The sequence below is a fragment of the Hirsutella rhossiliensis genome, assembly GCF_020360975.1.
Source record: "Hirsutella rhossiliensis strain HR02 chromosome Unknown scaffold00015, whole genome shotgun sequence".
NCBI lineage: Eukaryota > Fungi > Ascomycota > Sordariomycetes > Hypocreales > Ophiocordycipitaceae > Hirsutella > Hirsutella rhossiliensis.
In genome coordinates, this window is record NW_025408681.1 from 1,781,054 (window position 1) to 1,801,923 (window position 20,870).

At 57.7% G+C, this 20,870-nt stretch overlaps 6 protein-coding genes across 6 annotated transcripts; 3 read left to right on the plus strand and 3 right to left on the minus strand.

Annotated features, from left to right (window-relative positions):
- Positions 1-570: 570 nt before the first annotated feature.
- HRG_10430 (AMP-binding enzyme domain-containing protein) lies at positions 571-2,828 on the plus strand (the record flags this gene model as incomplete). The annotated part of the gene is made up of 4 exons (XM_044868901.1): positions 571-1,010; positions 1,065-1,486; positions 1,548-2,671; positions 2,736-2,828. 4 exons carry the CDS (start codon positions 571-573, stop codon positions 2,826-2,828), a joined length of 2,079 nt encoding a protein of 692 aa, XP_044716256.1.
- Positions 2,829-3,848: 1,020 nt separating this feature from the next.
- HRG_10431 (ubiquitin carboxyl-terminal hydrolase domain-containing protein) lies at positions 3,849-6,979 on the minus strand (the record flags this gene model as incomplete). Its single annotated transcript, XM_044868902.1, has 3 exons — positions 3,849-4,727; positions 4,784-6,053; positions 6,117-6,979. The coding sequence occupies 3 exons, from the start codon at positions 6,977-6,979 to the stop codon at positions 3,849-3,851; spliced, it is 3,012 nt and encodes a 1,003-aa protein (XP_044716257.1).
- Positions 6,980-8,236: 1,257 nt separating this feature from the next.
- On the plus strand, positions 8,237-10,665 carry HRG_10432 (VHS domain-containing protein; the record flags this gene model as incomplete). The annotated part of the gene is made up of 10 exons (XM_044868903.1): positions 8,237-8,310; positions 8,370-8,502; positions 8,552-8,836; positions 8,899-9,661; positions 9,716-9,930; positions 9,979-10,033; positions 10,097-10,242; positions 10,306-10,319; positions 10,380-10,404; positions 10,480-10,665. The coding sequence occupies 10 exons, from the start codon at positions 8,237-8,239 to the stop codon at positions 10,663-10,665; spliced, it is 1,896 nt and encodes a 631-aa protein (XP_044716258.1).
- A 1,014-nt stretch (positions 10,666-11,679) lies between these two features.
- On the minus strand, positions 11,680-12,573 carry HRG_10433 (uncharacterized protein; the record flags this gene model as incomplete). The annotated part of the gene is made up of 1 exon (XM_044868904.1): positions 11,680-12,573. The coding sequence occupies one exon, from the start codon at positions 12,571-12,573 to the stop codon at positions 11,680-11,682; it is 894 nt and encodes a 297-aa protein (XP_044716259.1).
- A 965-nt stretch (positions 12,574-13,538) lies between these two features.
- Positions 13,539-15,283, plus strand: HRG_10434 (glycerol kinase; the record flags this gene model as incomplete). Its single annotated transcript, XM_044868905.1, has 3 exons — positions 13,539-13,735; positions 13,800-14,806; positions 14,868-15,283. 3 exons carry the CDS (start codon positions 13,539-13,541, stop codon positions 15,281-15,283), a joined length of 1,620 nt encoding a protein of 539 aa, XP_044716260.1.
- Positions 15,284-16,065: 782 nt separating this feature from the next.
- On the minus strand, positions 16,066-17,353 carry HRG_10435 (nucleotidyl transferase domain-containing protein; the record flags this gene model as incomplete). Its single annotated transcript, XM_044868906.1, has 5 exons — positions 16,066-16,260; positions 16,312-16,962; positions 17,038-17,184; positions 17,253-17,296; positions 17,347-17,353. 5 exons carry the CDS (start codon positions 17,351-17,353, stop codon positions 16,066-16,068), a joined length of 1,044 nt encoding a protein of 347 aa, XP_044716261.1.
- Positions 17,354-20,870: the final 3,517 nt, after the last annotated feature.

The following is a 20,870-nucleotide window of genomic DNA, read 5'->3' on the forward strand; positions in this document are numbered from 1 at the left end:
CGTCGAGCGCCTGAGGCACAAAGTATCCTTAAAGCGCAGCCAATGTCTCCATCCTCTTGAGCAAATGTACCGCCGGCCTCTTGAGCAGGCACTGTGCTGGGGTAGCAGGCGCCACTAAAACATACCTTCCTCCACTGCCAGCTAGAGGCCAAACCCCAGATGGCACCTGTCCAGAGGAGTTAGTCTCCTCAGCTTAAGGCCAGGGAGAGGGGGGAAGGGATCCACGCTGCCCATAGCAGCTTACAGTGCCTTATTACTGTACTGTCGTCGTACCTAAGCTGCTAAGCTACACGCTGGAGCTGCAATCGGGGGGGGGGGCCTGCTGGGAAAAAACAACACTAAATACAACCTTTGGCCCTCGCCCTCGCTTTGTTCCTCGCTTTGTTCCTCCTCCTCCTCCTCTTCCTCCTCTTCCTCATTCAACCTCCCCCCCTCTTCCGGCCAATGCTGGCCTTGACATCACGGCCCTCCTCCTAAACACGTCGGTCCTGCGCCCCCGTCGCTGCTCCGAGTCACACAACCCGCCTCATCGCCCACTCCAGCGGCCATCCCGCTCCAGCCACCGCCAGCATGGACTACTCTTCGAGTGTCATGCCCCTGAGCCCCGTCCACAAGCCGCCCTTCACCGTCGAGGCTCCCGGCTACCAAAAAGTGCCCGGCGAGACGATTCCTCGCCGACATCCTCGCGCCAAGAATGGCCTCCTCAACCGCCCCGCCGCCGACGTCACGACCGTCTTCGACATTGTTCGCCGCAGCGCCCGCAACTTTCCCAACCACCAGGCCGTCGGCTCGCGCAAGCTCGTCAAGCTTCACAAGGAGCTCAAAAAGGTCAAGAAGACGGTCGACGGCCAGGTCCACGAGGTGGACAAGGAGTGGCAGTTCTTTGAGCTCACAAAGTACTCCTTCCTCACCTACCAGGAATACGAGACACTCGTCCTCCAGATCGGCTCCGGCCTGCGCAAGGTTGGCTTGACCTCGGACCACAAGGTCCATCTATTCGCCACCACGAGGTCAGCCCTCCCCGTCCCCTTGTTGCGCCTCAACTAACCCGAGTCTGCCGCTAGTGTACCATGGATCTCCATGTCTCACGCCTGCGCATCACAGTCCATCTCTATTGTCACCGCCTACGATACTCTCGGCGAGAGCGGCGTCCAACACTCTCTCGTCCAGACCCAGGCCGATGCCATCTTTGTCGACCCTCATCTGCTCAAGACTGCCACCAAGCCCATCAAGAACTCAAACGTCAAAACTGTCATCGTCAATGCCGCTTGCATGTTTGCCGTCGGCGGCGAGATCGAGGAGTTTACCCAGGCCAACCCCGACCTTACTGTTATCACGTATGAGGACCTACGCAGGCTCGGCGAGGACAACATGGTTGATCCCAAGCCCGCCAAGCCCTCCGACCTCTACTGCGTCATGTACACGTCGGGCTCTACCGGCCCCCCCAAGGGTGCCTGCATTACGCACGAGGCACTCATTGCTGGAAGTACGTCCCGAGCTGCCTCCCCCTCCGTCTCGGCGCATTGCATTGACCGCGGCGGCAACAGTTACCGGTCTCTACACCAACGTCGACGAGTGCGTCACCGACAGGGAATGCATCCTGGCTTATCTGCCCCTCGCACACATTTTCGAGATGGTCCTCGAGAACCTTGTCTTCTTTGTTGGCGGTACGCTGGGATACGGAAACCCGCGCACTCTGTCGGATACCTCGGTCAAGAATTGCGCCGGAGATATGCGGGAGCTGCGGCCCACGGCCATGGTCGGCGTTCCACAGGTCTGGGAAACGGTCAGAAAGGGCGTCATGGCCAAGCTCGAAACCTCGAGCCCCGTCCTCAGGTCCCTCTTCTGGGGTGCCTTCACCTACAAGAGCTTCATGGCGAAGAACAAGCTTCCCCTTGCCAGCATCTTTGATGGCATTGTATTCAGCAAGGTGCGGGAGTTGACTGGCGGCCGACTGCGGTTCACTATGAATGGCGCCAGCGGTATCGCCGACAGCACCAAGCACTTCCTCTCCATCGTCCTGGCCCCCATGGTTGTCGGGTACGGCCTTACCGAGACGTGCGCAAACGGTGCCCTGGGTTGTCCGCTCGAGTACTCGCCCAATGCCATCGGTCCTATCCCCGCCGCTATCGACGTCAAGCTGGTTTCCATCCCCGACATCGGTTACTCCACCGACGCCAAGATTCCCCAGGGCGAAATCTATATCAAGGGCTTGCCCCTCATGACGGGATACTACGACAACCCCGAGGAGACGGCAAAAGCCCTCACCTCGGATGGCTGGTTCCAGACTGGAGACATTGGCGAGTTCGATACTGATGGCCATTTGCGGGTCATTGACCGTGTCAAGAACCTTGTAAAGATGCAGGGCGGCGAATACATTGCCCTGGAGAAGGTCGAGTCCGTCTACCGCGGTGCCCAGGCCGTGGCCAACGTCATGGTCCACGCCGACGCCGAGCATTCTCGGCCCATCGCCCTCATTATGCCAAACGAGAAGGTCCTGGCCGAAAAGGCCAAGGAGCTGGGCGTCAACGAGCACAGCATGTACCACGACTCCAAAGTGCGTGGCGCGGTGCTCAAACAACTACAAACCATGGCAAAGAATGGCGGCCTGTCTGGCATGGAGACTGTCGCCGGAGTGGTCATCACAGACGAGGAGTGGACGCCGGATAGCGTAAGTTGATTTTCTCTCATCAGGCCGAGCGAGTTTCGTGTTGTGCTCACATAATTCCTCGCAGGGCCTCGTTACTGCGACCCAGAAGCTGAACCGGAAAGCCATCCGCGAGAAGTTCAAGAAGGAGATTGACGCGTGCCTCAAGAACGTCTCCTGAAGAGCGGGATGTGAAGGGGAAGAAGAGCGCGTGAGTTTTGAGTACCAGGCAACGCTCGCGCGTTTGAGTGATTTGAAACAGGGGCAGGAGCGATATCTTGACGGTCTATAATGTAAACCTAGGAGGGGGCGTTGGCTCATTAAGAGACTTGCAAAGTAGATTGTCGCATGCCTTTTGTGCACCTGTGCCTTATCTTTGCGGCTGGGTCCTTGGCTGAGAAACCTGAGGGTTCGAGGACAATGGCGTGCTCCCATCGCCGGCACATCCCGAGACGGGCTCGCGGTGACGCAAAGATCAGGACAATCTTTGGCAGCATCGAGTTTGGGAGGCCCTCGCAGCGATCTGGAAAAATGACGTTTCGACATTAGGAAGCTAGAAGCGCGCATACTCAAGGGAGTTTGCTGAGAACAGACCGCGGAGATGTTGGTCTAGTCTCCCCCCCCTCTTTCGTCGCCATCGCACGTTGCAGAATAAAAAGGACGAGGAATTGAAGCCTCGTCAACACCAAGCCCCCGTTGACCAGAAGAGCGTCGTGTCATTGTCATCTCGTCCTGTTCATGCCTATCCCATCAACCCTAGTCATCATCATTCCTCTTCTTCTTCGTGCTCGGCCACAAACATATTCACAAGCGCACGCATTACCCGAAAGCACCTTACTCCGTAACCATGCTTGCGCCGGCCCATGCCGCTTTACCCAAATGTCCATGTATATGTATCCAAACGATGAAGCAGGGCGAGAAAAGACAGATAGTTGTAGGCTGGACTGGCAAGAGCGCGCTGGATGCCTCGCCAAGAACAACAGCAGCGCTGGGGGAAACATCTCGCCTCCTAATTTCAGCGCATCTCAGGCATAGATCCAGCATCAAAAAAAAGGTAAGAAACCAACTGAAATCAGGAACATGCAGTGGCATGTAACGCAAATGCAAACGCTTGAGGGTATCGTGCCTCACCCGTCTTACCACGCTTCAACCAATAATCAAAAGTCTCGGCGCTCTCCCACTCCCCGGCCCCGCGGGCTCCTCAAGCATCCTTCCTCCTGAAAAAGACCAGGTAGGGCACCCGATCATCACCGGAACGGAACACCTCCTTCTGCATGTCGTTGCTGTCGCCACTCCCGATGCGGACCTTGCTGACCTTGCTGTCGTTGCAGCAGTACCACGAGTGCTGGTCACGCGTGCTCGAGTCCCGCACGTAGGCATAGTAATGCCCTATGTTGAGCTGTCGTCCGGCGTGCGTCACAACGGCATAGCATTCGTAGCGAAAGGGCCCACTGAAAGCCCTGTCCTTGGCGTCGCCGTCTTGTTCGGACGCATCGAGAAAGTAGGGGGCAAAGTCAAAGTCGTTGAAGTCCCAAGATACGATCGTATTGGACTTGGACAGAACCTGCCCGTGGTAGTGGAAGCGACGGAAGCTGACGCACAAAAGAGGCGGCATCCGGGCAAGTGACAGGGACTGCGTGGCCTTCTTCTCGCCATTGCAGTGGTCGCATCTGAAGTCGTCCAACTGGTTTCCCGCGACGTAGTCACTCAGGGCCTCCGAGAGTGTCATGTCCTGGTCATGGGTGACAGGGACGGGGATCAAACCAAAGGGAGAAAAGGTGTGCGTACGTGTGTCGCATTCCATGCATTTGACGGTGGACAGCTCGATGCCTCGCCAATACCTGTCAATGATGGACTGGTTGAACTCGGAATGATTCGCCCAATACTCCATGGCGGCCCGAACCAGCGGTCGCCCGCTTGTCGTTGGCTGCTTTGCGTTGCCAGCTTTATTTCGACAAGGGTTCGTCTCGTCGTGTAGCTGCTCCATGATGAAGGACATGAACTCCTGCGCGTCCTGCTGGTGTGATCCGCCGAATTGCGACTCTGCCTCGCTGGATTTGCAGAGCTGTCGAGAATAATCCTGGAACAATGTCAGCCTCCTCATCAACCCCTTATGCCCGGACCGAAGCGGCCTACCATCAGCGTCTGCGCTTTCATTGTCTCAAACGTGCCAGTGCTCATCCAGTGAAAGAGATTGGACAAGATCCGAACCATGAGTTGGGGTGGGTCAATCTTCTCGTCCTCCTTTCGAGGAACCGAATATTTGTGAACCCACTCCGAATCAGCCAACTCTCTTCCGAACCCGGGAGAGCCGAGAAGCGACTGGAGCGTGCTGTTGGCATAGCACCAGTTTCGAGGGTTATTGAGCCCGGTATATGCCTTGACAGCCGCCGAGACCTGCTCCGTGGGTTTCTTGGAACGGGCCGTTGACCTTTGCAGCGAGGACGAGCCGGGCTCGCTGTAAGTCTCGTTGCCGTCGTCTCCTTGTGACAGGCCGCTGTGGCTGAGACGTTGCACGGCGGCGCGCGGCCGAGCCGGAGGAGCAGGGAGCGGTGTTAGCGAGCCAAAGCCATGCTGCTGCCTCTCTTCGATGGCGGCGGGAGACTTCATGGATTGCTGTTGAGCCGCGATGGGGGTGGAACTCAAAAATTCCCTTGCTGTGCGAGGGAAACTTGGCCGAGCGGCAGTCTGATGGGCGTCCTTCTCGAGTGTGTTTTCCCACGCCTTGACGTCGGCGGGCTGCAGCGACGTCACAACGAATTTGTGTCCCTTACGTTGAATGAAGCCATTTCGCTTCTGTCTTACCAGAGTAGCTGATGAGGTCGAGGTCGTGGAGGTGGTCGGCTGCAGCGCCAGAGGTCCCATGAGGTCCACCCACGCACCCAAGCCTCCTCGTAATATTCTTGGCGACCTCTTGAGTCGCCGGCCGTAGTTGAGATGCTCCAAAGCCCGATGCAGAGACACGACGACTAGCTCATCAGAACTTTTCGGAGATTGAGGCACTCGCTCTGAGTCCTGGTCGTAGAAAACAACGAGGTCGTAACTGTCGCGCCTCTCGAACAGGGCCTGTTCTGGATTGGGCGAGAGCACCATGCTCTCTGAAATTTCCTCCGAGGAGATATTTTCCCGCAGGAGAATACTCGGCTCGATGCAAATGATGGACGATGACATTATGTGCCCTTCGTCAAACTCTTCTCGAGATCGTATATCTATGAGCAAAATAGACAATTTTGCCTTCATGACTTTGCAGAGCTGTTCGGCAGTGATGTTATCCTCCTCGGGAAGCTCGACTGGCTCCTCCTCTTCCTCAGGCACAGCGGAGGTCGGAACCGCGGGGGTAAACTCATTGGTCTGCGGTGGGAGCATGCTCGGCATGCTAGAAAGTGACGTTGATGAGCCGGTGCGGCTGAAAAGCCCCCGGGGGGTGCTGGTTGGAAGTCTGGATGCTTCCCCGGATACACTCCCTCGCGCCGGGCTGTAGATGGCATCGGGTACCTTGGGAAGAGCCGAGGCTGTGGGGTCCGAGTCGACGTCGAGTTCCGGGCTGCCGGGCATCTGCCACGGTCCTGATGGCTTCTGGGTGGGAATTGGATATGTTTTGATGCGAGGATCCTGCCCGGGACAAGATTGGGGGCCCCTGAGATTGGCAAACCGAGCAGTCAGGTCGAGCTTGGGATTATTGGCCGGCGCAGAGCGCCCAGAGCCCGGGACTATGGCATTTCCATGCAGAGATTGGGGTTTTGGGAGCACAGCGGGCTTAGTCTTTGCCGGAGAGCCGTTCACGGGCTGTAGTGTGCGGCCGTTTGCCTTTGTCTGCGGTCGCGAGGAAGCCGCCTCTCCGTTGACGAGGGAAGCAGGCGGCGGCCCGGTTCCTTGAGCTTTTGATGGCGACGGTGGAGCGGAGCGTTTGACTGTCGGCTGGACCCCGGTCCTCTTGTTGTCTTCCATGATATTGCGTTTGATGTCCTCGTAGATGTCGGTCTGCTGAGATATCCTTTTCAGGATGGCATTGTGTAGTCGGCCAGATTCGCTGCGGGAATCCCTCAAGACGGGGTAGTCTTTGTGCTTGACAATGACCTGGACGGCGAGGATGGAGGCACGGATATAGTCCTTGAGGGCGAGGGCAGGCCTGTCGAAATTGCGGCTTACTTCGGACTGTCGCAGCGATGTTTCTGTCATGTCCAACAGTCTCTTGATGGACTGATTCGGATCAATGTCCTTTGGTACGGCGAGCAAGTCGTCTATATGAGGAAAAGGCGTCGAGGGGCGGGCTCTGCCTTTGGCTTGATGACCTGGCGAGAGGCCATAGCTGGCGTTGGTCATGACAGACATGCGGTTGTCGCCAACGGTGGACCCCTAGTCATCAAGACACTGAATGCGATATATGGTCGGGGACAGCGGTCATATCTCGGCCGGGTATGAGGAATCGCAACGTAGGAGAGGAGGCGCGGCGCCTGGTAGTTATGCTCGGGACAATGGGCGGGAACGGCGCATGGGCGATGGGATCTAGCGAGAGGAGGGCAAGAGGGCGGGTTCCCGGCAGGCCGAGGGCGCGCGGCGCATGCTTGATAAGACGAGTATTCGCCCTGGATGGCGACGATGACGACGGGTGCGTCTTTGTTAGGCTGCCTGGCGCAAGGCGTGGGAAACAAAGGGGGCAGTTTGTCGTTGTTGCCTTTGAGGTCGGACATGGGCCTCCGAATTTGTCTGCTCCTCACGTCTTGTGCTGTGACAGCGCCCAGGTACCAAGTACCGCTCCAGGCCAGAACCCTTTTTTGCCGCGCCTTTCTTCACTGGCGGCACGCGCCACTACAGGCCATCTCGGGTATTATTAATAGTACCGACCATGTACCGCTATCGAAGGTACGGGCACAGCGGACGGGTCCCGCCAGACCCCACGAGCCACCGCACTGTCGCCGCGCCCAGCGCCTCGGAGGCCTTGTAATCTGTCCGGCCAGCCTCCATCCCGCCCCCTTACGGATGGGCACCTTACTGAGGGCTGAATTCATAGCATCAGAAGTGTCCTGCTGACGTTGGAAGTCTGACTAGTATGGCATTTGATTGATCGACATTGCCTAACATGGCGATGATGATATCCATTGCCCGTGCAGGGAACCAGGAGCAGGCCGCTTGCCCAGGAGGTACCCGGAACTGTTTCTTGAGCCGACGTCTCAGGCCCCTCCCCTAACGCACCCGCCCACTGTAGATACCCGCGACGCCCAGTGGATACCTTCTGTAGGTAGGTACTTACCTACAGTACGGATACCAGACGCGTAGAACCCTCCACTGCCGTCATCAGGTGAGGTACCCGCCCCCAGTGCGCTGTACACCGACTGTGCATGAGCCGTACAGTACTTCATCGCCCACCAGCAAGGCTGTCGGCTGACTGCTTTGGCCTCCCCGACGACAAGCCATCTCGAAGCCACCATCCTCTACCTCTGCACCCCCAGTTGCATCCGCCCAAACCCATCTCCATCTCTCGGCTCGCCTACCTCGCCGTCTCCTGCCCGTCGTTCACGGTAGCTTACTCCAGTTACCTGCACGACGCCTCCCTGCTCGAGTCCCGCCTGGTCGTCGTCATCCTCCAACATGATGAGCTGGTGGTCGTCCTCGGCCAACTCGGCCCTGGACGAGCAGATTGACAGGGCAACCAGCAGCAGCTTGTATGCACCTCTCTCGCCGTCGGTCAACTACCTTGCTTCTCTAGCTAACGCGACCCCAGGGAGGACATCGCCCTCAATCTCGAAATCTCCGACGTCATCAGGTCCAAAACCGTGGCGCCTAAAGAGGCCATGCGATCTCTGAAGCGACGCATCGGCAACAAGAACCCCAACACGCAGCTCAGCGCCCTCCACGTAGGATATTCCTCCCGACTGCCGCGTCGTCACTTACTCACCGACGCAGCTTACCGATACCTGTGTCAAAAACGGCGGCGCACACTTCCTGGCCGAGATCGCCTCGCGGGAATTCATGGACAACCTTGTGTCTCTCCTGCAGGCCGTGGGCCCGGGAGCCGTCAACGCCGATGTCAAGTCCAAGATTCTTGAGCTCATCCAATCCTGGGCCGGTGCGGCAGAGGGCCGACACGACCTGGCATACATCGGAGAGGTGTACAGGACGTTGCAGCGTGAAGGCCACCACTTTCCACCTCGGGTCTCGGTAGCTAGCAGTATGATTGACAGCAGCGCGGTAAGATCTTCGTCCCCAGTTGTGCGTGCCGGGCTTCGTCGCTGACTCTGCCATCGTTGCAGCCCCCTGAATGGGTCGATTCCGATGTTTGCATGCGTTGCCGCACTCCCTTCACCTTTACAAACCGAAAACACCACTGTCGGAACTGTGGTAACTGTTTCGATCAGCAGTGCTCGAGCAAGACGGCCGCGTTACCGCATCTCGGCATCCACTCCCCGGTTCGAGTAGACGACGGATGCTACGCCAAGTTGACGAGCAAAGCGTACAAAGAACAGAACGCCTCGCTTGACCGATCCCCGACATACCCCCACAAGACGCGCAGCACATCGGCTATGCAGCCTCGAAACGCTCGGATCGACGACGGATTTGACGAGGACTTGAAAAAGGCGCTGGCCATGAGCCTAGAGGAAGTCAAAAGCTCGACACGCGGCTTTGTCGAGCCTCTCACGAATGGGACCAGACCCAACAGCGACGCCGCAACGAAGCAGGCGGAAGAAGATGACGCGGACCTCAAGGCCGCCATTGCCGCCTCCCTGGCAGATATGGAGGAGCAGAAGAAGAGACATGCGGCTGTTCTGAAAGAACAAACGTCGAACCCGTCGAGCAACGCGACAACGTCCAGCTTTGTGCTGCCCAAGAACGACTACGAGTTGACGCCCGTTGAAGCCGAGAACATCAACCTCTTCTCCACCTTGGTCGACCGTCTCCAGACGCAGCCTCCAGGTACGATTTTGAGGGAGCCCCAGATTCAGGAACTCTACGACAGCATCGGCACGCTGCGGCCGAAACTGGCGCGGACGTACGGGGAGACGATGAGCAAGCATGGTGAGTCCCAGCGATGAAATCAGGCTGCTGAACAAAAGCTGACTGGTGCCCAAGACACTCTGCTGGAGCTTCACGCTAAGCTGTCGACTGTGGTTCGATATTACGACCGCATGCTGGAGGAACGGCTATCAAAGGCGTACAGCCAGCAAAGCTTTGGAGGCTACAACCTGCCTCCGCCTCGTCAGCCATCTGGGCCGTATCCCTCGATAGCGACGCAGGCACACAACAGTACCGGCAATGCCGAAAACTTCTACACGGGCCAGCAGCCTGTCGGCTTCCAGATGTCTTCCACCCAGGGTTACCAGCCGCCCTCACAGCCGACGCCGCAGCCTCAGTTCACCTCGTACGGGCCAGGACCAGGACATCATCCTGGCCAGACACTACCTCCGCAGGAGACGCAGAGGAGTGATAGCTGGCAGGGCCTACCACCCTCAGCTCCCCAAGACCCGTATCAGCAGCAGCAGCAAGCTCCCCCTGATCCGACGCAGAGAATGCAGTCTCCCCAGCGGCCGAACGCATCGCCTGCCACGAACCGCCGAGGCTCATACTACTTTAGCCCTCCTCACTCTGCTCAGTCCACGGTACCATCAGCTCCTGGTCCTGCGCCAGATGCAAATACCTCGCCATATCCAATTCTCTCACAGTCGATGCAGCTCCAGTCGGGGCCCAGCCCGGCTCAGCCCCAGCCGACGCCGATGCAAGCCCATGGCCGACCCAGTCAGCCATCACAACCCCCTCAAACTGTGCCGCAGCCAGCCCCGTTCCAAAGTGCACCTCAGAGTGCACCCCCACCGCCACAAAATGCACATCAACCGCAGCAGCAGCAACAAGCGTACTGGCAGCAACCCATCCAAAGGGCAATGCCGCAGCAAGTACCGCAACAGCCACCGACGGCGCCGCAAACGTGGGCGTACGCGGGCTACACTCAAGACTCGTTCCCCTCAGTGCCTCAGGACGATCCGATCAATCAGCCTGCAGCGGAGGAGGCCTTGATCGAGCTCTGAGGGAGCGGCGACAACCAACTGATTGGCCAGCCCTGGAGGCCGGAAAGCGACAGCTTTTGCTTGTGTCAAATTACTTATAACGCTCAAGAATGATGAGAGAGGGTGTCCGAAGACTTTAGGGGCGGACACTGGGTTCGCCAATGGCGCAACAGCCTTTTTGATACCAATAAGTCGGCCAACTTTGTAATACACTAACTCGAAAGGCTCGGTCGGCCTGGGAATGACTCCAATAATTCCAACAGTCCCAAGGTGACTGTTTATGAAGAGTACACGATGGATCACGGCCATGGTCGTTCATTGAAGCCCTCTCCGTGTTTCCCTTTTTTCCTTGTTCATGGAAGCTGCGAGCACCTATCAGTACTCGCGTCTGCAACACATTGCGAGCGGGACGCACATTGGACAGCACTCGAAGACGATGACCCGCATTGCAACGGCGGTGAAGGACGCGCCTCGGCGGTCAGGGTCACGACATGGTTTGATGTTGTTTGCATCTCAAGGTCAGGAGAGCAAGCAGAGGGAATCACCGTGACTACAAAACGGGAGAAGGGAGTGAGAAGGTGCTGCCCGGAAAGGGGTGGGAGTGATTCTCAGTGGTATGGGATTGCCCGAAGATATGTGATGAGGCCTTGGCCTTTCCATCCATCGATAGATCTTCTGAGAAACTGAAGGAGTTGTTTACTCGAGTCCATACCCGTTATCCGCGCCACCTCTATGGCAAGATCAGTCACATCATTTAGAACTCGGTCAGCATAGCTCGCTGCGGTCGCTTTCCGTCGCACAGCCATATCAAGTCGTCGAGCAAAGCACAGGATCGTCCAAATCATGCCTCCCCAAGCCGTCCAGTGCTCTTGAGATTTCCTTCCACGTTGTCAGCCGTATTTCGAGGATTACAACGGTCCATCCCAGCTCCGATCGCGCGTCGGAGACCAGCTTGCACCTGCAGTGACATTTTGCCCCGGCCCTTTGAGGGTACAGGAATGCCTTTGCCGCACAATCAAGGGGCCCGTCTGCTTCCTAGCCGAGAAGAGCGCCACTCAAGTACGGGGGGGTTTCCTTGAACAGGTCGCGGAACTGAAAGTACTGCTTCCGGTAAAAGTTCTCGCGACTCGAGTAGAGGACTCTGGCGTACCACTCAAACACCACCAGGGGCTGGTTCTTGTACATTTCAAGCTTCCCTTGCACCATTTCCTTGAGGTGGAAAAAGGTCCTGTAGGGCTTGCTTGGTGAAGCCGTTTCGGGACAAGTTGGTACCCGAGCATCTCTAGATGGTGCCGAAGCTGCCGGAGTGGGTAGTGCAGCGCCGCCGCCCCCGTGGGCTGGCGGAAGCTGATCTCGTTCGGCCTGGTTCATTCCTTTGTGGCGGGGTTCCGATTGCTGGAGGTCTCTTCGGATGCTTTCCCAATCAGCCTCTTGGGTCAGAGGCAGATCGGGTGGCTCACAAGCGCCGTCTCCCGTCACGGTAGAACTTGACTTTGGCGGCGAGTGCAGCAGGTTGGGGTCGAATTCGTCGGCCGATCTTGAGCCGCGATCGAAGGCTCTGATGACGCTGGAAGGGGGTGGCTGAATGGCTGCATTTGCGGCCGCAACCTCGGGTGGAATTTCCGGCAATGCTTCATCGTAAAAGAACGATCCGTCTATGAGATCATCGACAGCCGGTGACACTTGTGCAGCCGTTGTGGAGTCGCCGAGATTTGGCAACTCGGCATCGAGGTCGTCGGCGAAAAAGATGGAAAAATCCTCTAGCAGTGCCAGGTTATCGGAGATGCCATGGCCATCGGAGTAGTTCTCCCCCGAGCTGTGGCACTCTTGGCCAACAGGGGTATCGCAGTGAATAGCACGGCGTTTCGCGAGTGGCTCTCCCGAGTCTCCAAAGGGCTCACCTCCATGCCTTTTACCCGGCTGACACATTGGTCAGGATGGCGCTGTATTTGGCAGATTTCGAGTAAGAAGTGGAAGAAGCAAGGACTGGACGACACGGCGATGAGACTAGATTCGCTGCAGATGAAGTTTAGCAATACTCGATGCGCATGGTGCTCTGGGTATGATTCATACGAGAGAGGATGCCGACAAGCTGAGCCCGCCAAGCGTTGCTGAGAATCGGACGCCTCTAGAAGCTCTGCCGCGAGTCAGTCGGCAAGACGCAATGACGGCGAGGTGTTCCATGGGGAGTCAGAAGTCTTGGCTTGATCATGACATTTGAGGAATAATTTCTCGCGGCCAAGGACGAGTGAGGGGCGGTTGACCGTCATTTCGCCGGGTGCCTTCCTTCTTCCCCGACCTCCTTCCGTCTTCAGCCTGTGCTGCTGACAAAGACGATTGGCTTGCATCTTCCATCATGCAACCGCTGGACCGCAAAGACTCTTTCTCATGACTGCGTCTGCGTATTCTCCGACGTCATCACCAGTCAACATGGTCGGCGTCACGACACCGAGCCCACACCGAGGCTAAAGATTGGGGAACCTCCAAATAACCATGCGACAGCAACCGCCCCCCCGCAGATGTTCCACCAATGAGCCTAGTCCCCGCGCCTCTTCAAGGCCTGCGCTAGACGTTCCCCGAGAGGCCGGGCAGCGGAGCCTGGAGAGGCACATGCCCTCATACTTTCAGTTGGTCTGAACTCGGATCTCGGCCCCCCCCCCGTGGGGACTTCGTCCCCGTCCGCCTCGAACTTTTGCGTCTTATCGCAACCCACAACCACGGCTCCGGCATTTCCTCGATACCTCGGATCAGATACTCCCTCCCTCCACCATTCAAGATTCTCCCCCTTATCCGCAGGCGCACAAGGTTTTCCCACCACTGCCCGCCTTCTGGAACTGTTCACCCTTCACAAGGTTGCCATTTTGCGGGGGAATTCCGGGGCGTCTGACCCTAACATGTCCGACACGTGCGAGGCCAAACGAGCCCGGACCTCCGACGCCGTCAATGGCACGCCGAATTCTCCAAAGGAAGACGTCTTCGTCGGGAGCGTCGACCAGGGCACCACGTCGACCAGGTTCCTCATCTTCAACAGTGCTGGCGAACCCCTTGCCAGCCACCAGATGGGCTTCGACAACAAGCATCCTCAACCCGGGTAGGTTGGCCAATTGGCGAGCAACAATAAATCCGTTGCTGCTAACTGGGAAATCTGCCTATAGCTGGCACGAGCATGATCCCCTTGAGCTTCTCCAATCGGTCGAGACGTGTATCGAAAAAGCAACAGCCGAGTTCCGCTCAAAGGGCTACGACCCGGCCAACATCCGCGCCGTTGGCCTTACCAACCAGCGCGAGACCCTGGTGCTGTGGGACAAGACCACGGGAGAGCCACTCTACAACGCCGTCGTCTGGCCCGACACCCGAACATCCTCGTTAGTGCGCGAGCTCAAGGCCTGCGACAATGCAGACAAGCTCCAGGACCTCTGCGGGCTGCCGCTGTCGACGTACCCGTCCAGCGTCAAGCTGCTGTGGCTGCTTCGCAACGTCGAACCCGTGGCCGAGGCCTACAAGGAGAACCGCCTGGCTTTCGGAACTGTCGACACCTGGTTGATCTACCGCCTCAATGGGGGCAAGGATCGGGAGGGCGGTCCCCCCATCTATGTCACCGACTCGACCAACGCCAGCCGCACCATGTTCATGAACATCCATACTCTCCAATACGATGACGACCTCCTCTCCTTTTTCCAGATTGACCGCTCCAAGCTGGCCCTGCCTGAAATCGTCCCCTCGTCGCACCCTACCGCCTTTGGCGCACTCGCCCGCGGGCCCCTCAAGGGCGTTCCCATTGCCGGCTGCCTGGGCGACCAGTCCTCGGCCCTCGTCGGCCAATGCGGCTTTAACCCCGGCCAGGCAAAAAACACGTACGGCACGGGCTGCTTCCTGCTCTACAACGTCGGCTCCGAGCCCGTCATCTCCAAGAGCGGCCTGCTGGCGACGGTGGCCTACGACTTTGGCAAAGGCAAGAAGCCCGTCTACGCACTCGAGGGCAGCATCGCCGTCGCCGGCTCGGGCGTGACGTTTCTGCTCAACAACTTGGGGCTCATTGAGAGCTCCAAGGCCATTGACGAGGTGGCCCTGTCCGTCCCCGACAACGGCGGCGTCTACTTTGTAACCGCCTTCAGCGGCCTCTTTGCCCCGTACTGGATCGACGATGCCAAAGGGACGCTCTGTGAGTTTTCTTCCCCCGCCCTTTGGGACCGCTGTTGGCTTACACCCGTCTCACTCCCCAGTCGGCATGACGGCGCACACGCAAAAAGGCCACATTGCGCGCGCGACGCTCGAGGCCACCTGCCACCAGACAGCCGCCATCCTCGACGCCATGGCTGCCGACTCGGGCCACGCGCTCGAGTCACTCGCCGTCGACGGCGGCCTCTCCAGCTCGGACCTGTGCATGCAGACGCAGGCCGACCTCAGCGGCATCCCCGTCGACCGCCCCGCCATGCGCGAGACGACGGCCCTCGGCGCCGCAATTGCCGCCGGCCTCGCCACCGGGGTCTGGGCCGACCCCGACGAGCTGCGGTCCGTCAACGCCAGCAACAGGACCGTCTTTCAGCCCAAGCTCGGCAAGGCGGACAGGGCCGGCATGCGCAGGCAGTGGGAGAGGGCCGTCGAGATGAGCAGGGGGTGGGTGCTGGACCAGGAGTGAGGGCCCTTTATTTCTCTTTGGGGAGTACAGCCGTTTTTTTTTGGGAGCCGGGTGCATTTCATGTATGATATCATGTGGGGAGTAAGCTTGGGTCGTGTACTTTCTTTGGGGTTAGACCAACAAAGACGTTTGGAAAGAGGCAAAATGGCCGTTGGCTGTTGGACATGGATGAGCGCCGCCGCAGACAGCATGCAATCTACCTCGTGACCCTACCCCTTGAAACGCCACGCACAACACGATGAAAAGAGGCACACATGAGGCTGAGCGCCAGAGTCCCCGTTCATCGGCTACCGTCTAATTATACGTCCACCCCGCGCCGCAGCTACAGCCATGCAACAACACCGCGCCAGTTTCCGAGGCCCCCAGCCCCAGACGACACGTACATCCCGCTTGCCGCCATACAAATCATGAGTCCTTGGTGGCCGAAACGAGCCTTCCCCCGAAACGATTGTTTTGCCAGCCTCGAGCATCCCCCCCCCCCTTGCCCGTGACGCCACATGGTGATCTGAGAAAAAGCACAAAGCGTGGCCAAGGGAAACAGAGAAGTAAAGAAAACAGAAGATTCAGGGGAAGATTCAGAATAAAAAGGTAAAATAATAAGTATATAGGGCACGTGAAGCAGAAAGGGTTTTTCGTCAAGAGAGGCGTCTCGCGTTCCCGCTTCCGAGCATAGCCTTTTCAAAGATATTTGAGAGTGGCGATGTCTGTGAGTGGTGGTAGTGGTGGGTGGAATCTGTTTTTGAGTGTCTTCCCGGTTGGTTGGGCCGTGAGTTTGCCGCGCCTCACATGATGATGGCGGGGACGTCGACGTTGGCCTTGATGGACTTGTGCGGCAGGACACTGCCGCCGTTGACGTAGATTTCGTCGCCGATGGTCACGTCGTCGCCCAGGACCGTCACGTTCTCCAGGCGCGCCCAGCGGCCAACGATGCTGTTCCAGCCAACAATGGTGGACTTGACCCAGGCGTGGTCCTTGACCTTTGAGCCGCGCAAGAGGACGCAGCGCTGTAGCCGCACGCCGTCTCCGACCACCACGTTGGGGCCAATGGTCACGTTGGGGCCGATCCTGCAGTTCTTGCCGATCTTGGCAGACGGGTCGATGAGGACATTGCCGCCGTGGACGTAGGACTCGGTAGGGGGGGTCAGCTCCTTGCTGGCGCGCTTGGTGAGGGAGGAGAGGTAGAGGCAGGTGCCGCTGAGGAAATCCTTGGGCTGGCCAACGTCCATCCAGAAGCCGTCGAGGTCGAACGAGTGCAGTTGGTTGTCGCGGACCATGGAGGGGAACGTCTCCTTTTCGATGGAGGTGGGGCGCAGCTCGATGCGTTTGAGAACCGACGTGTTGAAGATGTACATGCCGGCATTGATTCTGTTGCCCACGAATTCGACGGGCTTCTCGACGAAGCGATCGATGCGCGAGGGGTGGTTGGGCTGGTGGACGACGACGCCATACTTGGAGGGCTCCTCGACCTTTGTGACGACGATTGTGCCCTCGTCGCCGTGGTTCTTGTGAAATTGCAACAAGTCGGCAAAGGGGTAGTCGCAGATGACGTCCGAGTTGAGGACAAAGAAGGGGGAGTCGTCCTTGAGCAGGATCTTCTCTGCCAGCTTGAGGGGCCCTGCCGTGTCGAGGGGTTCAGACTCGACGGAGAATTCAATGTTGATGTTGTATTTTCGCTCGTACTGGTGCGAGACGTGTCAGCGAGTGATGCGGGAAGGGAACAAGAAGAGAGCGACGATGCGGGGCGGAAAACGCACTTCGGCGAGGAACTTTTCCATAACCTCAGGTCGGTAGTTGACAGCGAGAATAATGTCTTTGACACCAGCAGCGACAAGCGCCTCTATCTGGTGGACAATCATGGGCTTGTTGCAGAACTCGACAAGGGGTTTGGGAAGCGTGAGAGTCTGGCGCGCTGGCGAGTCAGTGGAGTGCGCGGGGTTTGGTCACCAGGACGGGGAAGGGCATCGCGTACGAGGGGGCGAAGGCGGGTGCCAAAGCCACCGACCAAAATAAGTCCTGCGTGTCGGTCAGCCGGGCCGAAGTTGGCCAGAGCGAGGTCGACGAACCCTTCATGGTGGCGGGAGAGGGCTTGGACTCGGGGAGCTTGGGGTGGCTGATGGAAAAGGCGGGCGACGCGTCCGGGAAACGAGGCGAGGTCGGGGAGAGGAGTCGAGCGGGATTGAGACGACGGCGGCCGGGAAGAGCGAGCGAAGGCGACGACAGGAACGAACGTGTATAGAGGCGCGTCAAGGGACGGTGGCGGGCGGTTGAAGGCGGGAATCGCGGAAGATGAGGAAGAGTTGGGAGCGTGCGGGCGAGATGCAAGGTTTTTGTGACGAAGGTGGTCTGGATTGGGAGTTGTCGACTGCGAGGAGTCGTTCGGAGTACTGGACTCGACACGAGCGAAGACGAGGGTGTACTCCGTATCAACGGTACAGTGCAGTACCTACGGCGACGCGACACGAGGATGCGGTGGGGGCCGAGGCGGGCCGATGGGCGCGTCCTAGGGATATGCCTCCGTATGTCTGTATGTAAGTACTACGGATACTTATACTTACAGTCAGGTAAGTAGGTAAGGTAGGTAGGTAATTACAGACTCGAGGCATTGGTCCCCGCTCTGCTACCCCCTTTTGCCCCTCCCAGGACAAGATGCACTGCATTCCTCACCAGCAGCTTCTAGAGGGCAACGGCTACTAATCACGCCCTTTCTCACGGTGTCATGAGCGTTGATCTACGTCATTGCCCGTCCTATTTCCAATGAGCCATCGTGAAAACACCATGTTGGGACAGCAATGGGTGTTGGCCTAGGGAATGTACATCTGTACAGCTGTGGAAGCCCAGTGGAGGCGCTGCTGGATAGGGCAGTAATATCCACAGAATGGGCCTTTTTGGGGACAGCGCTAGGCACGTTGCAGTGTGCAAACAAACATGTCTTCGGGTGACGGCGACGGAAGTGAGGAGACGGGACAACAGGAAATGGGATGATGCGAGCCTCCGCCGCAGTCTTTTGTGCCCGGCAATGAAGCCCTGTATGCGAGTCGGCTGTACCAAATAGGTAACTTACACCGTCTACTTGAGGAATTGCCTGCGTCGCCTATCGTCGGAGTTGCAATGTTCAGGTACCTGCCAGTATCCTTCATGCACGTGCCAGTACTCGACGAAAGTGCGCTCAAGTATCCGCACGCTTGGAATCGTCGCCCGCCGCACTGTATACATGCGTCTCGGCAATGAACCGTCTTGGCATATCAGTACCTGACAGGGCCAAGCGCCGGGCAGTGATGAGCGGCTTCCCCCCATTTTGCATCAACAACGGCCAACCGCTCTCTTCTCGCCTCCCGCCGAGCGATGAGCTACGCGCGCCGACATTTCCATCATCGACGAATCCTCTTCCTCTCTCCGAGCGAGCCGCCGACCGACCCACGCAAAGTCCATTCATTGCAAACTGCACATGTCATGCGATGCGACGTGCACAGCCCATCCGTACGTTTATGCCAGGGTAGACGCTTCATTACCTACCCCCTTCCCATCGTCGACGAATCCGTCCTTCGACGACCAAGGGCAATCAAAATAAAGGGGGGAGACCGTTGCAAGCCGAGCTCGGGCATCCCGCGCCGTCGTGGCCAAAGGGTCCGACTCGTCAGGATCAGTGGCCGGACGGGAGCCAATTACGCTCACCAGGCGGCATTGCGAGGTTTGTCGTAGAATTAGACGGGACCCTTGTAATCTGTCCAAACTCTATTTGATAAGCTTAATGACGGACAGTCACCTTGTCACGCGACGCCGTCTCGCCTCGAAAGGTCCGACAGGGGGGCCCGTCTGACCTGTATCAAGATAGGGGTTGCGTATTCGTATATGAAAATCACCGGCTCGTCAAGGGTTTCATTAGCCAGGCCATCATGTCTTACCCCCTCAACCTCCAGCGCTTCTAGACTTTGATCTTGGAACTGGTCTCAACTCCGAACTCGGGGTCGTCTGTCCCTCATGGTTCCCGCGGTCCATTCTCATGCATACCCAACAGCTTGTAGCCTTGAGTCATGGCATTGGCCCTCGGAGCAACCAAAGGCCTTCTTCCTGGACTTTCACAACGCTGGCTCTCACGTAGCAACTCTTGCCACTCGTCGATGAGATCCAAGCGACCTGGCAATCCCCTTGGCATCTTCGACTCGGGGCCACCCACCAGTCGGCTTCCCATGATCCGTATTCAATAACTCACCCGCCGTGAGGACCGCGGGACAAAACCTCATCTCGAACAATCGACCCAGTCATGACCATGCGGCCGCTCTGCAAATGCGAAAAAGGAAAAGACAAGTGTGTCCCTTGACACCTCGCAGCGCCATTATCATGTCGAGGCCTTCCCCGCCCTCAAAGACCTTGTCCTCCATCTTTTGCAAAGGTAAAAATGCCTCCTTGACAAGCTCTTCTCACACTGTATTTTACGAGACTCGGTCGACCGGCCCTGCCATCGAAGCCGCCGGGCCAAAGAGCGCTCAAGTCGCATCAAAGCTGTGTGTGGCCGACTCCTGGTCACGAGAGAGAGCGCGTTCCGTCCTTGGCACGCGCGCGCAGGGAAGAGAGAGTGACTGCCATGGAAAGCCGAGGTGAGTAGCGAGAAGGGGAAAAGTGTCATGATCGTTATCATAAAGCTCCTGGGACATCATCATAATCCATCAAGCCAACGCCCAGCCCCGAGTGGCTGGCGCACACCCGTTTTGCCCTGCATCCAAGCTCAATCTCTGATTTGCCCCCTTTTTCTTTCCTTGTCCTTCTTCTTTGTTGAACTCATCATTGCCATCATCGCTGTGTCGCACAATCCACAAGGGCAACATGGGGGCAGAGGACAAGGAAAGGTAGAGACGAGGAAGAAGAAGAAAAACATCTAGCGAAGGGAGTTGGCCGAGAACGAAAGACTGCTGCTGCTGCCGTCCCTCGCTCGCTCGCTGGAAAATGCCAAATTATGAAAATAGGAAAAGGAAGAATAAGATCAAAGGCAAAAGCCACCGCCCCCTCTTGTTTCTCGTCTCGCTGCAAGAACGAACAGTTGCCGAAACCAAGAATCGGACTCAAGTCTAGCCTCCCGGGACCAGGAACGGACAAAAGGAAGAAGGAAAGAAACGAGGAAAGAGACCGGAAATGCCCCACGGCCATGATTTCCCCAAACACGAAACACGGCCTCCTGTTCCGAGGCAAGGCAATAAACATAGACGACGGCTCCCGATCCTGGTGAAGCGTCCTTTTCCAGCGGATGTAGGCCGGGGAAAACAAAGCCTGGATGAGAATGGTTGAAGGTCAGGCATCCATCATGCTGGTCCTGTCCAAGCACAACACGAGCGAGGCCCACAATCAGCCAGCCTCAAGAAAGCGAGCCAATGCCCTGGCGGGAGTTTTGAATACCAAGAACGTCCAACGCAAGATAGCCCAGCCAACTCTGAGGAGAGAAGCCCAAAAGTGGACGAGAGAAAAAAACCGGGAAAGTAAAGAGAAACGGAAACAAATCCAACATGACGAGGCCGTTAGGAGCTGAGGTACATCGTTTCTAGATGAGTCGTTACGTATCGTCGTAAAGTCGTGGCAAAATAAGAATCGTGAATGC